This window comes from Ascaphus truei, chromosome 7 (assembly GCF_040206685.1).
Source record: "Ascaphus truei isolate aAscTru1 chromosome 7, aAscTru1.hap1, whole genome shotgun sequence".
In the NCBI taxonomy this organism is placed as follows: Eukaryota; Metazoa; Chordata; class Amphibia; order Anura; family Ascaphidae; genus Ascaphus; species Ascaphus truei.
The window spans coordinates 5,011,212-5,024,010 of NC_134489.1; the positions used below are offsets into that span (position 1 = coordinate 5,011,212).

A 12,799-nucleotide genomic window follows, 5' to 3' on the forward strand; every position below is an offset into this window, starting at 1 on the left:
GTGTGTGTGTGTGTGTGTGTGTGTGTGTGTGTGTGTGTGTGTGTGTGTGTGTCTGCCTTGCATTGTGCCTGCGCCGTGTATACAGTGATAGGAGGCTTGCAATGAAATATCCAATTAAACAATATATTTAACACCTTTAGTGAAGTATTACTATCTTTGGTTAAACAAAAATACGTATTACTTAAATTACCGGATAGTATAATAGAATATTAATATAAAAGATATATTCATTCAGAAGCTTAATATATTATATTAAACCACGCAGAGCTGAAGGGGGTAGGGTTGAGAGGCGGGTTAAGGGAAGGAGGTAGCCACGGCTCCCGGAACTGCCCTTAAACATCATGTCCTTTCTAGCTTCAGCTCACCCTGCCCTGACTTTTCGTCATGTCCCTGACTCGGGTTTGCCGTTGCCTAGCAGCGGGAGGCGTCACCCGGAAGTGAGCCTTGCTGGGGAAACAGAAGAGGGATCTGTGGAGTAGGCCTTTTTTGGGAGCAAGATCCAAGAGTTACAGGGTCTCCAAACCTGCAGGTAACAGGGAATGTATGTACAGTACAGTATATGGGGAAGTGGGATAATGCTCTGCAGAAGTATATTGTGGCAGGGGTAATGCTGTGCAGAGGTATATGGGGCAGGGGTAATGCTGTGCAGAGGTATATGGGGCAGGGGTAATGCTCTGCAGAGGTATATGGGAGGGGGGGTTAATTCTTTGCAGGGATATAAGGAATTGGGTAAGTTAAAGCAATTCTCTGCAGCATGAAAGTGGTGAAAATAGTGGAGGTCTACAGGTTGCACTCACTTGCATGGAGTTGGAGCTAAAGCACATGACACCTGTGCCTAGGCAGTGTCTGCAGATATCAAGGCTCAGTGCCCACCTCACCCCCTTATTCTCTTATTTCAGGGATGACTGAGGTTCACATCATCGGGCAGATCATCGGTGCTAGCGGCTTCCCCCAGCATAATCTCTTCTGCAAGTGGGGAGTACACACAGGTGGGTTTTGCACAGGGTGGAGGTGACTCTCAATCCCCCGCACCAACGCCATGCAACATCTCCCTATTGCTTCATGTAACCAATTCCTATAACTCCTATTGCTCCATATAAACTGCTCCATGTTGCTCAAAAATTGCAGGGATTAATAAATTAGAAAGCAGTTAACAGAGCATCCCATTTTAAGAGAAAAAACTAGCAAAAACTAATTGTAAACTCAATATTTTCTCAAGCCTCCAAACTGCAGGAAGATTTCACAGTGAAGTCTACAAAGGCAGAGAAAATTTCGTTTTTATAAGTAACATAATTGTGGGTTGGGCTCAGATATTGACAAATTGATTCAAGAGATCAAAAAAGACCCTCCAAAAATATTGGCATATACTATTGGAAGACAGTGATCTAAAACAAGTCCTGGGAGATTATCCCTTTACGGGATATAGAAGAGCCAAGAACATTGGCGATAAGTTAGTACATAGTCATTTTGAAATTGATCAGCCAAGAACTTGGCTAGGAGACAAGCCCACTGGATCTTTTCCATGTTCACGATGCAAGGCCATGCGAGTGACAAAAACATTTACAAACATAACTAAGACAGTAACATATAAGATAAAAAGCTTCATTTATTGTCAAACAGGAGTAATTTATCTAATTACATGTAGCTGTAGAAAAGCCTATGTGGGAAAAACACAAAAACAACTTAAAACTAGAATACTAGAACATCTGGGAGATATAAGAACTCCAGAGAGACTCCGGTTGCAACACATGTATTGCACACCCATAATGGGAATAGTAACACACTGAAGTTTGCCGGTATAGAACATGTCACTTTGGGCCCCAGGAGAGGTAATTGGAATAAAAGACTTTTATAAAGGGAGTGCCGTTGGATTTTCCAGTTACAAACACTTGCTCCCCAGGGTTTAAATGAGGGCTTCATTTATTCATCCTACTTATAACAACCACTAAGCACAAGGGGTTAGATTGGGGGTTCGGTATATAGTTTAATATCAGTAATTATCTGTATTGACCATTAGAGGGCAGATCACCTAGTTTATTAGCCACATTCCTACACCAATACACAATATGGTTGTTTAATAGTGAATATATTATATCACCTCACACTTATTATTTTTTTTTTTTATGTTTCATTTTATTAATTATTATAAAGTATATATCTGACAATTAATAATAAAGAACTGTATTGATCAATAGAGGGCAGATCATACGTTTAATCACACTTTTACACTATAATATTTAGTTTTTATGAATATAATGAAACCCTCAGTTGGTATTCCTATATGATTTTCATTACTACCCCTGTTTGATTACCATCTTTGATTTTAATCTTATCCGTTCCGCTTAAGAAATTTTCATCACTACCTCCTATTAATAGCAGTTGTCATATGATCACTGTCTTTCAATTTTCCATTAATTCAATGCAATACATTGTATCCGATCGGTAATACCCGTAATACATAGTATTTGAGAGGTATAACTCATTTCAATAGGAAGAACTAAGTCACCCCCTAACTAAGGGAGTATAAATATCCCCCATGTAGGTTCCGAATGCCAGACTCGTCCCCACCTGAAGAAGCGAGTTGATCTCGTGAAACGTGCGTCAATCTTTGGAGGGTCTTTTTTGATCTTTTGGATCAATTTGTTAATATATGTATTTTACCTCTATTGCACCATGATTTCAAAATATTCAAAATATTAATTGTATTAATAGGAGAGCAGAATAGAACACAAAATTGGGCTCAGATAACCTGAACGGGGCCCGCCGATAACCCAGTTGTGTCCTTAGGAGGGAGAGAAGCAAGGAGCACAGCTGGGTTGAAAATCTGCAGGAAGGTTCCTGTAGAAAAAATGAATGAAGGGCACAACTCCGTTCTAAAACTGAGGGTGGTTTATTTAATAAGTGCACAGGGACAGAAACACAGCCCACACACCGACATGTTTCGTCCCACGGGACTTTATCAAGGTGTATCACATAACACAACCTCCTTACCTTTAATAGCCCCAGTTCGCGCCAAAATCGCCCGATTGGGTACACTGCGCATGCGCGCCAGTGACGCGTCGCATCTCCGTGACACCGCCCCCCCTCTGGCACAAGTCCTGGAGAGTAGAGACCACGTCACTGAGATGCGTCCGTTTCCACCGTGGAACGCATGCCAGCTGGGCTCCCATCGGATAGAGGCGGAAGGGGGTTAACAAATACATTTTTTTTACATTTTTTTACACAACAACTTTATTAGTTAAAAAAAGAAGACAAACACATTTAGCCCAGAGCTGAACATTGCAAAACCCGCAATGATAGTTCAGCATAGGGGTACAATAAAAAAGAGAGAAGTGCTCACATTTGATAACCTATGATAAATAAAGAAAAAAAGAAGAGGATGTTTTAGCAATCCAAGAACTATAGTTGGACTTTAATCATGTTGAATGGGACTATATTATAATCTTAGTATATAAGTAGTATAAGTATACCTACAAAGAGTACCATAATATGATAACTATAATACTATCAAGCCATATCTAATCAATAAACTTGAATTGTACTTTTGAAGTCCAAATATAGACTGATTTTATGTGATTGACTGTGTAAGGTAATTTTATATGGAAGAAAAAACTTTTTTATTTTATTATCAATTAAAAGAATATATTTTTTATGCATATTTATTTTCTCTTATTCATAACCCATATAAAGATGGTACAGAAGGACATGGAACATGGATTCCCCCATCAAGACATATGTTAATATTTAAACAAATGATCGATGTATATTAGCATCATAAAGAACCCTCCTCCACTATAAAAAGTGGGAGAGGTCCCAATCAATATTCATGCCGTGAGGCATCCTGGTTCTTAATGTGAAGATCCAGAATGCCTCACGTTGGTCAAGCTTCTTGACTCTGTCACCCCCTCTGGGTGACAGCTGAATGGACTCAATACCTTGAAATTTAAGATCATCGATGAAACGTTTGTAAAAGAAAATGTGCTCCCTGAATTTGTTCCCATCTCCAAACACGTGGACAGACTCCCACCACCCCATAAAGAGGTTGGCGTAACTGGGAGCGAAGCTTGTTCCCATGGCTGTACCACGTGTTTGGAGATAGTGAACCCCATCAAACAAAAAAGGTACATTGCAATACAGTTCCTAATGGTTCTTTCCCCTGTGGGAAATGCAAAATTTGTGGATACATTAATAAATCAAACAAATGTGTATCCAGTCAAACTGGAAAATCTCATGCCACTAGATCATTTATCAACTGCAACTCCACATATATTGTCTACCTCATCACTTGCGGGTGCGGTGGCCAATATGTTGGAAGAACCATTAGGAACCTCAAAGTGCGAATTATGGAGCATATCCGATTGATCTCTAAAGGGAACCTGGACCACCCTGTCCCCAAACATTTCACCAACTGCAGCAAAGGTGGATTAAAAAACTTTAAATTTCAAGGTATTGAGTCCATTCAGCTGTCACCCAGAGGGGGTGACAGAGTCAAGAAGCTTGACCAACGTGAGGCATTCTGGATCTTCACATTAAGAACCAGGATGCCTCACGGCATGAATATTGATTGGGACCTCTCCCACTTTTTATAGTGGAGGAGGGTTCTTTATGATGCTAATATACATCGATCATTTGTTTAAATATTAACATATGTCTTGATGGGGGAATCCATGTTCCATGTCCTTCTGTACCATCTTTATATGGGTTATGAATAAGAGAAAATAAATATGCATAAAAAATATATTCTTTTAATTGATAATAAAATAAAAAAGTTTTTTCTTCCATATAAAATTACCTTACACAGTCAATCACATAAAATCAGTCTATATTTGGACTTCAAAAGTACAATTCAAGTTTATTGATTAGATATGGCTTGATAGTATTATAGTTATCATATTATGGTACTCTTTGTAGGTATACTTATACTACTTATATACTAAGATTATAATATAGTCCCATTCAACATGATTAAAGTCCAACTATAGTTCTTGGATTGCTAAAACATCCTCTTCTTTTTTTCTTTATTTATCATAGGTTATCAAATGTGAGCACTTCTCTCTTTTTTATTGTACCCCTATGCTGAACTATCATTGCGGGTTTTGCAATGTTCAGCTCTGGGCTAAATGTGTTTGTCTTCTTTTTTTAACTAATAAAGTTGTTGTGTAAAAAAATGTAAAAAAAATGTATTTGTTAACCCCCTTCCGCCTCTATCCGATGGGAGCCCAGCTGGCATGCGTTCCACGGTGGAAACGGACGCATCTCAGTGACGTGGTCTCTACTCTCCAGGACTTGTGCCAGAGGGGGGGCGGTGTCACGGAGATGCGACGCGTCACTGGCGCGCATGCGCAGTGTACCCAATCGGGCGATTTTGGCGCGAACTGGGGCTATTAAAGGTAAGGAGGTTGTGTTATGTGATACACCTTGATAAAGTCCCGTGGGACGAAACATGTCGGTGTGTGGGCTGTGTTTCTGTCCCTGTGCACTTATTAAATAAACCACCCTCAGTTTTAGAACGGAGTTGTGCCCTTCATTCATTTTTTCTACAGGAACCTTCCTGCAGATTTTCAACCCAGCTGTGCTCCTTGCTTCTCTACATTCTGGTTCCTTCTATCAGGACTGCACGCAGTGGAACTTCACCTGGATGGATGACGTATTCCTATACACTTAATGGAAAGGTAATGGGCATTAGCCCTCATTTATTGTTACCTTGGTCCCTATTTAGGGAAGTGTATATATTAAGGGGGGTAAGCAGGGTAAACCATATCTGCGGTAGTCGTGCTGACTGACCGCTAGGTCCCATGTATATGTCCCCCCTTAACTCTGCATTATACAATGATGGAATGATTTATTGAAGTTCCCATCTATCTATATGTTGATATACAGCTTGTGAGTCCATACACGTGTATGAGCGTCAATCTTCACGTATATACATGTTGTGTCCTTAGGAGGGGCCTGGAAGTTGCTGTCTGGGATTGTAGAAGGGCAGACACAGGTCGATAATCCCCAAAACGAAGACATGGCATTCTGGTCCCACCCCATCGATATACACTTTGCTACCAAAGGACTACAAGGTGAGTGTTTGTGTGTATGTGTGTATGTGTGTATGTGTGTATGTAACATGCCACGGTGGGGTGTGTAACATGCAATCATTTCCTTGTCTACATGAAGCATAGTTCAAATAGCCGTATTGGCCCTGGAGAAGTGTATATCTGTGTTAGGTTATGATCACTTTTTTTTAATGCACCGACATGACTACATATGAAAAACAGACCTGTGAGGTTTGGAAAGCTCTACACATGAAGAAGGGATCTGTGAGGTGTGGGAAGCTCTACACATGAAGAAGGGATCTGTGAGGTGTGGGAAGCTCTACACATGAAGAAGGGATCTGTGAGGTGTGGGAAGCTCTACACATGAAGAAGGGATCTGTGAGGTGTGGAAAGCTCTACACATGAAGAAGGGATCTGTGAGGTGTGGGAAGCTCTACACATGAAGAAGGGATCTGTGAGGTGTGGGAAGCTCTACACATGAAGAAGGGATCTGTGAGGTGTGGGAAGCTCTACACATGAAGAAGGGATCTGTGAGGTGTGGGAAGCTCTACACATGAAGAAGGGATCTGTGAGGTGTGGGAAGCTCTACACGTGAAGAAGGGATCTGTGAGGTGTGGGAAGCTCTACACATGAAGAAGGGATCTGTGAGGTGTGGGAAGCTCTACACATGAAGAAGGGATCTGTGAGGTGTGGAAAGCTCTACACATGAAGAAGGGATCTGTGAGGTGTGGGAAGCTCTACACGTGAAGAAGGGATCTGTGAGGTGTGGGAAGCTCTACACGTGAAGAAGGGATCTGTGAGATGTGGGAAGCTCTACACGTGAAGAAGGGATCTGTGAGGTGTGGGAAGCTCTACACATGAAGAAGGGATCTGTGAGGTGTGGGAAGCTCTACACATGAAGAAGGGATCTGTGAGGTGTGGGAAGCTCTACACATGAAGAAGGGATCTGTGAGGTGTGGGAAGCTCTACACATGAAGAAGGGATCTGTGAGGTGTGGGAAGCTCTACACGTGAAGAAGGGATCTGTGAGGTGTGGGAAGCTCTACACATGAAGAAGGGATCTGTGAGGTGTGGGAAGCTCTACACGTGAAGAAGGGATCTGTGAGGTGTGGGAAGCTCTACACGTGAAGAAGGGATCTGTGAGGTGTGGGAAGCTCTACACATGAAGAAGGGATCTGTGAGGTGTGGGAAGCTCTACACATGAAGAAGGGATCTGTGAGGTGTGGGAAGCTCTACACATGAAGAAGGGATCTGTGAGGTGTGGGAAGCTCTACACATGAAGAAGGGATCTGTGAGGTGTGGGAAGCTCTACACGTGAAGAAGGGATCTGTGAGGTGTGGGAAGCTCTACACGTGAAGAAGGGATCTGTGAGGTGTGGGAAGCTCTACACGTGAAGAAGGGATCTGTGAGGTGTGGGAAGCTCTACACGTGAAGAAGGGATCTGTGAGGTGTGGGAAGCTCTACACGTGAAGAAGGGATCTGTGAGGTGTGGGAAGCTCTGTACCATTGAAGAAAAGACCTGGGAGGGTGGCAATGCTCTGTATGCATGATTACTTATTTGAATCATTCTTATTTTTTCTGCAATGTGTCGACGGCACCTTTTTACCCCTTTTGCTGCAAGAGGGACCGCAGTGTGTTACAATTCTATAGTAATAATGCAATTTGTTGATGGTCTCTCCAGCTTGGAAGGAGTTAATCCAGGTTGTACAGTTAACTTTACTAAATCGTTCCTTTATTTACCCACTAAATGTGACACACACAGCTATAAGACCTTAAAGTCCCAGCATCAGACTCTTATCAAGCGAGCCCAGACTGCCGATGCTGAGACGCTATGCTGTAATTTGCATTGCAATAATAGCCACTAGCACACATACCCTTACCAGGTCTGCCATTTGCTTTTAAGTGATGGACGCTCTGCCTTCTACCCCACAGTGGTGTCCAAAAAGAAGAGCTCCCTGTTGTCTTTTAGAGGCAAAAAAGGATCAGGGTCACCACATATAGTCAGGATGCTGCTTTAATGCGTTGCTGGCTTTACATTGCTTCTGGGATTAACGCCTTTAGTAACATAAGGGGTATTTGCTGATCTTTACAGCAGTCAAATGGTTAAGCCTCAGCCTAATTTCAGCAACAAGATGCTGTATTTGGTGGCTGCAGGGCACATAGTGCACTCCTCCTTTGGCACCTGCCCTGCAGCTTCTGTCCGGCACGTTTCACTCTCTCTCTCCTCCCCGTGTTTGTGACTTTTCTAATATTACACCCCGATTAGGCAGGAGCATTAACTCCGCTCCGCTGAGCCGACACCTCCCCGCAGCCTGAAGTCATTGCCACTCATTGACGAGGAGCGGTCGCAAGCAGCAAATCGCTGGACTGCATATGAGATGTTATTGGCTTTTTTTTCTTTAGCCCGGTGTTTGTCCGTGAAAGGAATTCCAAGCAACATCCCCTGTTCTGCATCTCGGCAAAGGCAAATACAGCCATGTATAGCATTGCCAAGTATAACCTCACACATCGTAAACCATCTCCTATTGTTCTGGGTATGTTTCAGGGCTTTGAATGCAGTGTACACATTGCAGAACATAGAAACCATAGAGCTTACAATCCATTCTTTTGCTGAATTGCAGAGAGATATAGGAATTTGGCCAGTGTCATATGAAGCTGACATTAGGATTTGAAATCTGCAGCATTTGACACCGTGGACCACCCTCTTCTCCTTCACATTCTCCATACTCTTGGTATTCGGAACAAAGCTCTATCCTGGATCTCATCCTACCTCTCCCATCGTACTTTCAATGTCTCTTTTGCCAACACCTCCTCCTTATCTATCGATCTCTCTGTGGGGGTACCCCAGGGCTCTGTCCTGGGACCCCTTCTCTATTCTTCTTACACACTTTCTCTAGGTGACCTAATCACATCTCTTGGTTTCAAATATCACCTCCTATGCTGATGACACATAAATTTACTTTTCATCCTTACATCTCAGCCCTAATTTCTCGTTATACACCATCCCAACTCTTGCGTTCTGCTCAAGGATGTCTTCTCTCTACCCCTTTTGTATATAAAGCCCCCTCCCGCATTAAACCTTTTCCACTGACTGCCCCACACCTCTGGAATGCCCTTCCCCTCAATATCCAACTAGCACCCTCTCTATCCACCTTTTAAGACCCTTCTTAAAACACACCTGCTTAAGGAAGCACATGAGTAGCTCCATGGCTGATACTATACACTTCATACATTAACCTTGGCCCCTTGCAGACGCACTTACCAGAACGCCTTTTCCTAAATGTTACTTTTATGTCTGAAGCACTTCCCATTGTGTTATTTGTATTATTTATATGATTGTCACGTGTATTACTGCTCTGAAGCGCTGCATGCATACAAATGAGAGTCCGTCCCTCCATGTATCATTGTACTTTGGTGCATGGTTATTTACAGGGGTATAGAAGAACACAGATTAACAGTACCCAAGTATTACAACACATACTGTATAGTACATGTTCTTCTTGGCGTGATTTAGTGCAAAGCTCAGGTTACTGTGTTGGTCCCATAGAAGTGTAGATTTGGAACAAGCTGATATTTTAGTGGATCATCATAACAAATGGATGTAATGCTATATACTGTACATGCATATATACCTTTCCAACCCTCACATGTCTATTCTTAATGTGTACAGAGCTTGCCAAATCTCACGTTTACATGTGCAACCATGACTAAGGGACCTGTGAGATTTGGAAGGCTCTGTAGACATGAATAAGAGACCTATGCATGGAACCAATTATTCATCTATACTCACCCTATACCCAGATACCTACTATAAGTTTGTGCCTCCAAGTGAGGGAAATATATGAAAGATATTTATGTGAAATTGTAAGCAGTGTGTGTTATTAGTGCTGTTGCTTTATATTCTAAGTTTTGACCAATCTGCTTTAGAGGGTAAGGCATAAAGTTCACACACAAACGCTGTTCTTATCATGCATGTTTAGCACAGATGAATCCCTCTCCAGACTCGCTCTGTACTTCCAACAGATGCTTATCTCGCTGCATTGATTCAGCTGTACAAAGCAGCACTTGGCTGAACAGAGATGCTCTTATCTCCCTCTCTCTGCCACACACACTACAGCAGTAAGGTACAGAGAGGCTAAAGGCAGAGAAAACTAAAAACATTGAGACCGCAAGCGAATCTGTTACTATGACTATCAAAAATTATGCGAGTTTGGTCAAACGGCTTTATTTCCCTTCTGTCTGTGTAAAAAGACAAACTTTATTTCCCTTCTTTGTCACCCTGTAGTGGGAGGGACAGACTCCATGAGACATAGTGACACAGACAGAAGTTACCTGTTTTACTGTGTGGTGGGAAAGACAGATTCCATATCCCATAGGCAGCTTTTCACTGTCATGGAGTGGGAGGGACCGACTCCATGAGACATAGTGACACAGACAGAAGTTACCTGTTTTACTGTGTGGTGGGAGAGACAGATTCCATGTCCCATAGGCAGCTTTTCACTGTCATGGAGTGGGAGGGAAAGACTTTGTGTGTTATACTGCAGCTCCCTTCTGTCTGTGTCACTGTCACCCACTGGGTGGGCGGAATATACTCCATGGGTCATAGCTCCCTTCTCTCTGTGCCATCCTGCCTTGGGAGGAAGAGACACCATGGTCCATGACTCCCTTCCGTCTGTGTCATGGCACGGACTATGTCCTATAGCTTCTTTCTGTCACTGTGTCACCCTGCAGTGGTAGGGACAGTCCTATTAGCTCACTGACTCTCCATATCCTCCCCCCCCCAGGCTGGCCGAAGCTGCATCTCCAAGTCTGGCATCAGGACACCTTCGGTCGCAATGAACTCTATGGCTACAGCTTCCTGCACGTCCCCAGCAGCCCCGGCACCCACAACCTGCAGAGCCCAACCTGGCGCCCCATAGGCACGTGGCAGGAACAGCTGTCACAGATGTTTGTGGGGGGTGGCCCCCAGCTCAAGTCTCCCAGTCTAATATATGGGGGAGCGGACCGCTACAGACTGCAGACTGTAGCCATGGGCCAAGTACACCTACAGCTCACCGTTATACTGAGGAACTTTGAACGCTATGGGGTGGAGTGCTAGTAACGGAGTGTCGGCATCACTGGCATCATCACAGGAACAGCATGGGACCTCTTATACAGCCCACATGCAAGAAAAGGTGATGCAGCACTCAGCAGACATTATGCAATCCTCATTGCTAAGATCTTGGGGGTAGTGGCACCTACCTCTTGTGCAAGGAGTGCGTGTCCTACTCGCTTATCTACCGTAACTCGCACTCAGTTCTTGCATCGGCGCTCTCACTCTTCCAATTTACATTTTCCTGATCCAAAATGTCTCAAATCTCATTCATTCAAATGCGTGGTTCTGAGCATTTTATAACTCGAATATTTCACACATTTGTTAGATCGGAGACAACCAAACACGATACAAAGCCCTCACCCTCTCCCCTTTTTAAAAGAATAGGAGGCCGTTTACATTATAACCTTAACCCTTTCGCTGCCGATTGAGTTTAATTCTCCTCCTCCGACAGCAGCGTACGGTTAAGAACATCGCTCACTGTATCCTGAGCATTCCATTCCTGGGCATAGCTTAAGCGGTACCACTGACCATGTTATGTTGTAATGTATGTTTCAGAGCAATAGAAGAGCCCATTTATCACGTGCCGAAAAGGGGTGTGATAACCCTTACAAGCACTTGATAAATGTGCCCCTACGGGTTATCAACGGATACCACCGTCCTGAGTAGCAGCTGCGCAGGCTTTCTATGCAGTTCATAGTTTTATACACACTGCAGTTGTTACATGTATAGTATGTATTACATAATTGCGTCTTGCTTATTTCTTCACTGTTTTATGGATCTATTCTGATACCATTTTAGTTCATCCTTCCAGTTAATTCTTACCAGGGATGTATCGTAACGCCTCCTGAGTCACATTAGCCTGCTACCCAGATGTTAAACCTACTGTATGTTTACACCTAGATGCCATTGTTTTGTTTTTTAAATTGTATTTTGACATTCCTTGTCTGATTATGCTGTGTTGATGATAAATTGTATTTTTGAGACGCGTAAGATTAATATGAGTGTTTATTTGCTTTTGAATATTGAACCAGCTGGGTTTAAAGTGCCACCAAACGAAAGCTGATCTCCATAATGAACTGGTTTGTTCCAGGCCTGTTTTTGTGGGGTAACGGAGTTCTGGCGCCTTTTTGTTAGGGACCAACATGAAACACCATGTACAAATTATAAAACGCTTTTCCCCACTCAATATCTAACCCCACTTCTAATAATTTTATAACACTTTTTTTTAATGTAAAGCTAGAATATTTGTCGTTTTTAGATATAGTTTAATTTTGGAGGAAGGAGATTCTCCAATGCGCACGCACACACAATAAACACGTTAAGTGTGCATAATGTTGTGTTGATTGCAGGTCAACATGGAGAGCAGCACAACGTCTCAAGGCAAGGGTCTCCAGCCTCTTTCTGAGTGTAGCAGCAAGAACAGGCTGACAAAATGTGCAATCAATACTTTTACACACGATAGCCCAGCCCCCTTTTTTTTTTTTCTTTTTTTTTGCACCACTTTGTATTCTCAAATCATAAATGTGTAGCACAGGGGTAGCCGACTCACATCCTCAAGAGCTACCGTCAGGTCATAACCTATTTACATACATAAACAGAATATTACATGGCTCAGCAGCAAATATACCATTCATTGTACCATAAAGAAACTACATATATAA

The 12,799-nt window shown here is 42.8% G+C and overlaps 1 protein-coding gene across 2 annotated transcripts; it reads left to right on the top strand.

Annotated features, from left to right (window-relative positions):
• Positions 1 to 388: 388 nt before the first annotated feature.
• On the top strand, positions 389 to 12,134 carry B9D2 (B9 domain containing 2). 2 transcript variants are annotated; one of them, XM_075606895.1, is made up of 4 exons: positions 389 to 529; positions 900 to 989; positions 5,943 to 6,068; positions 10,828 to 12,134. In XM_075606895.1, the coding sequence occupies exons 2-4, from the start codon at positions 902 to 904 to the stop codon at positions 11,139 to 11,141; spliced, it is 528 nt and encodes a 175-aa protein (XP_075463010.1). In that variant the 5' UTR covers positions 389 to 529; positions 900 to 901; the 3' UTR covers positions 11,142 to 12,134. The 2 variants fall into 2 exon arrangements, with proteins under 2 accessions (XP_075463010.1, XP_075463012.1); XM_075606897.1 differs by having other exon boundaries at positions 396 to 541.
• The last annotated feature ends 665 nt before the right edge of the window (positions 12,135 to 12,799 follow it).

Excerpts from the sequence above, each read along its gene's own strand:
- B9D2 (XM_075606895.1), top strand. The coding sequence starts at position 902 with ATGACTGAGGTTCACATCATCGGGCAGATCATCGGTGCTAGCGGCTTC. Across the intron at positions 990-5,942 it reads CAAGTGGGGAGTACACACAG|GAGGGGCCTGGAAGTTGCTG; the intron begins GTGGGTTTTGCA and ends TTGTGTCCTTAG. Across the intron at positions 6,069-10,827 it reads TGCTACCAAAGGACTACAAG|GCTGGCCGAAGCTGCATCTC; the intron begins GTGAGTGTTTGT and ends TCCCCCCCCCAG.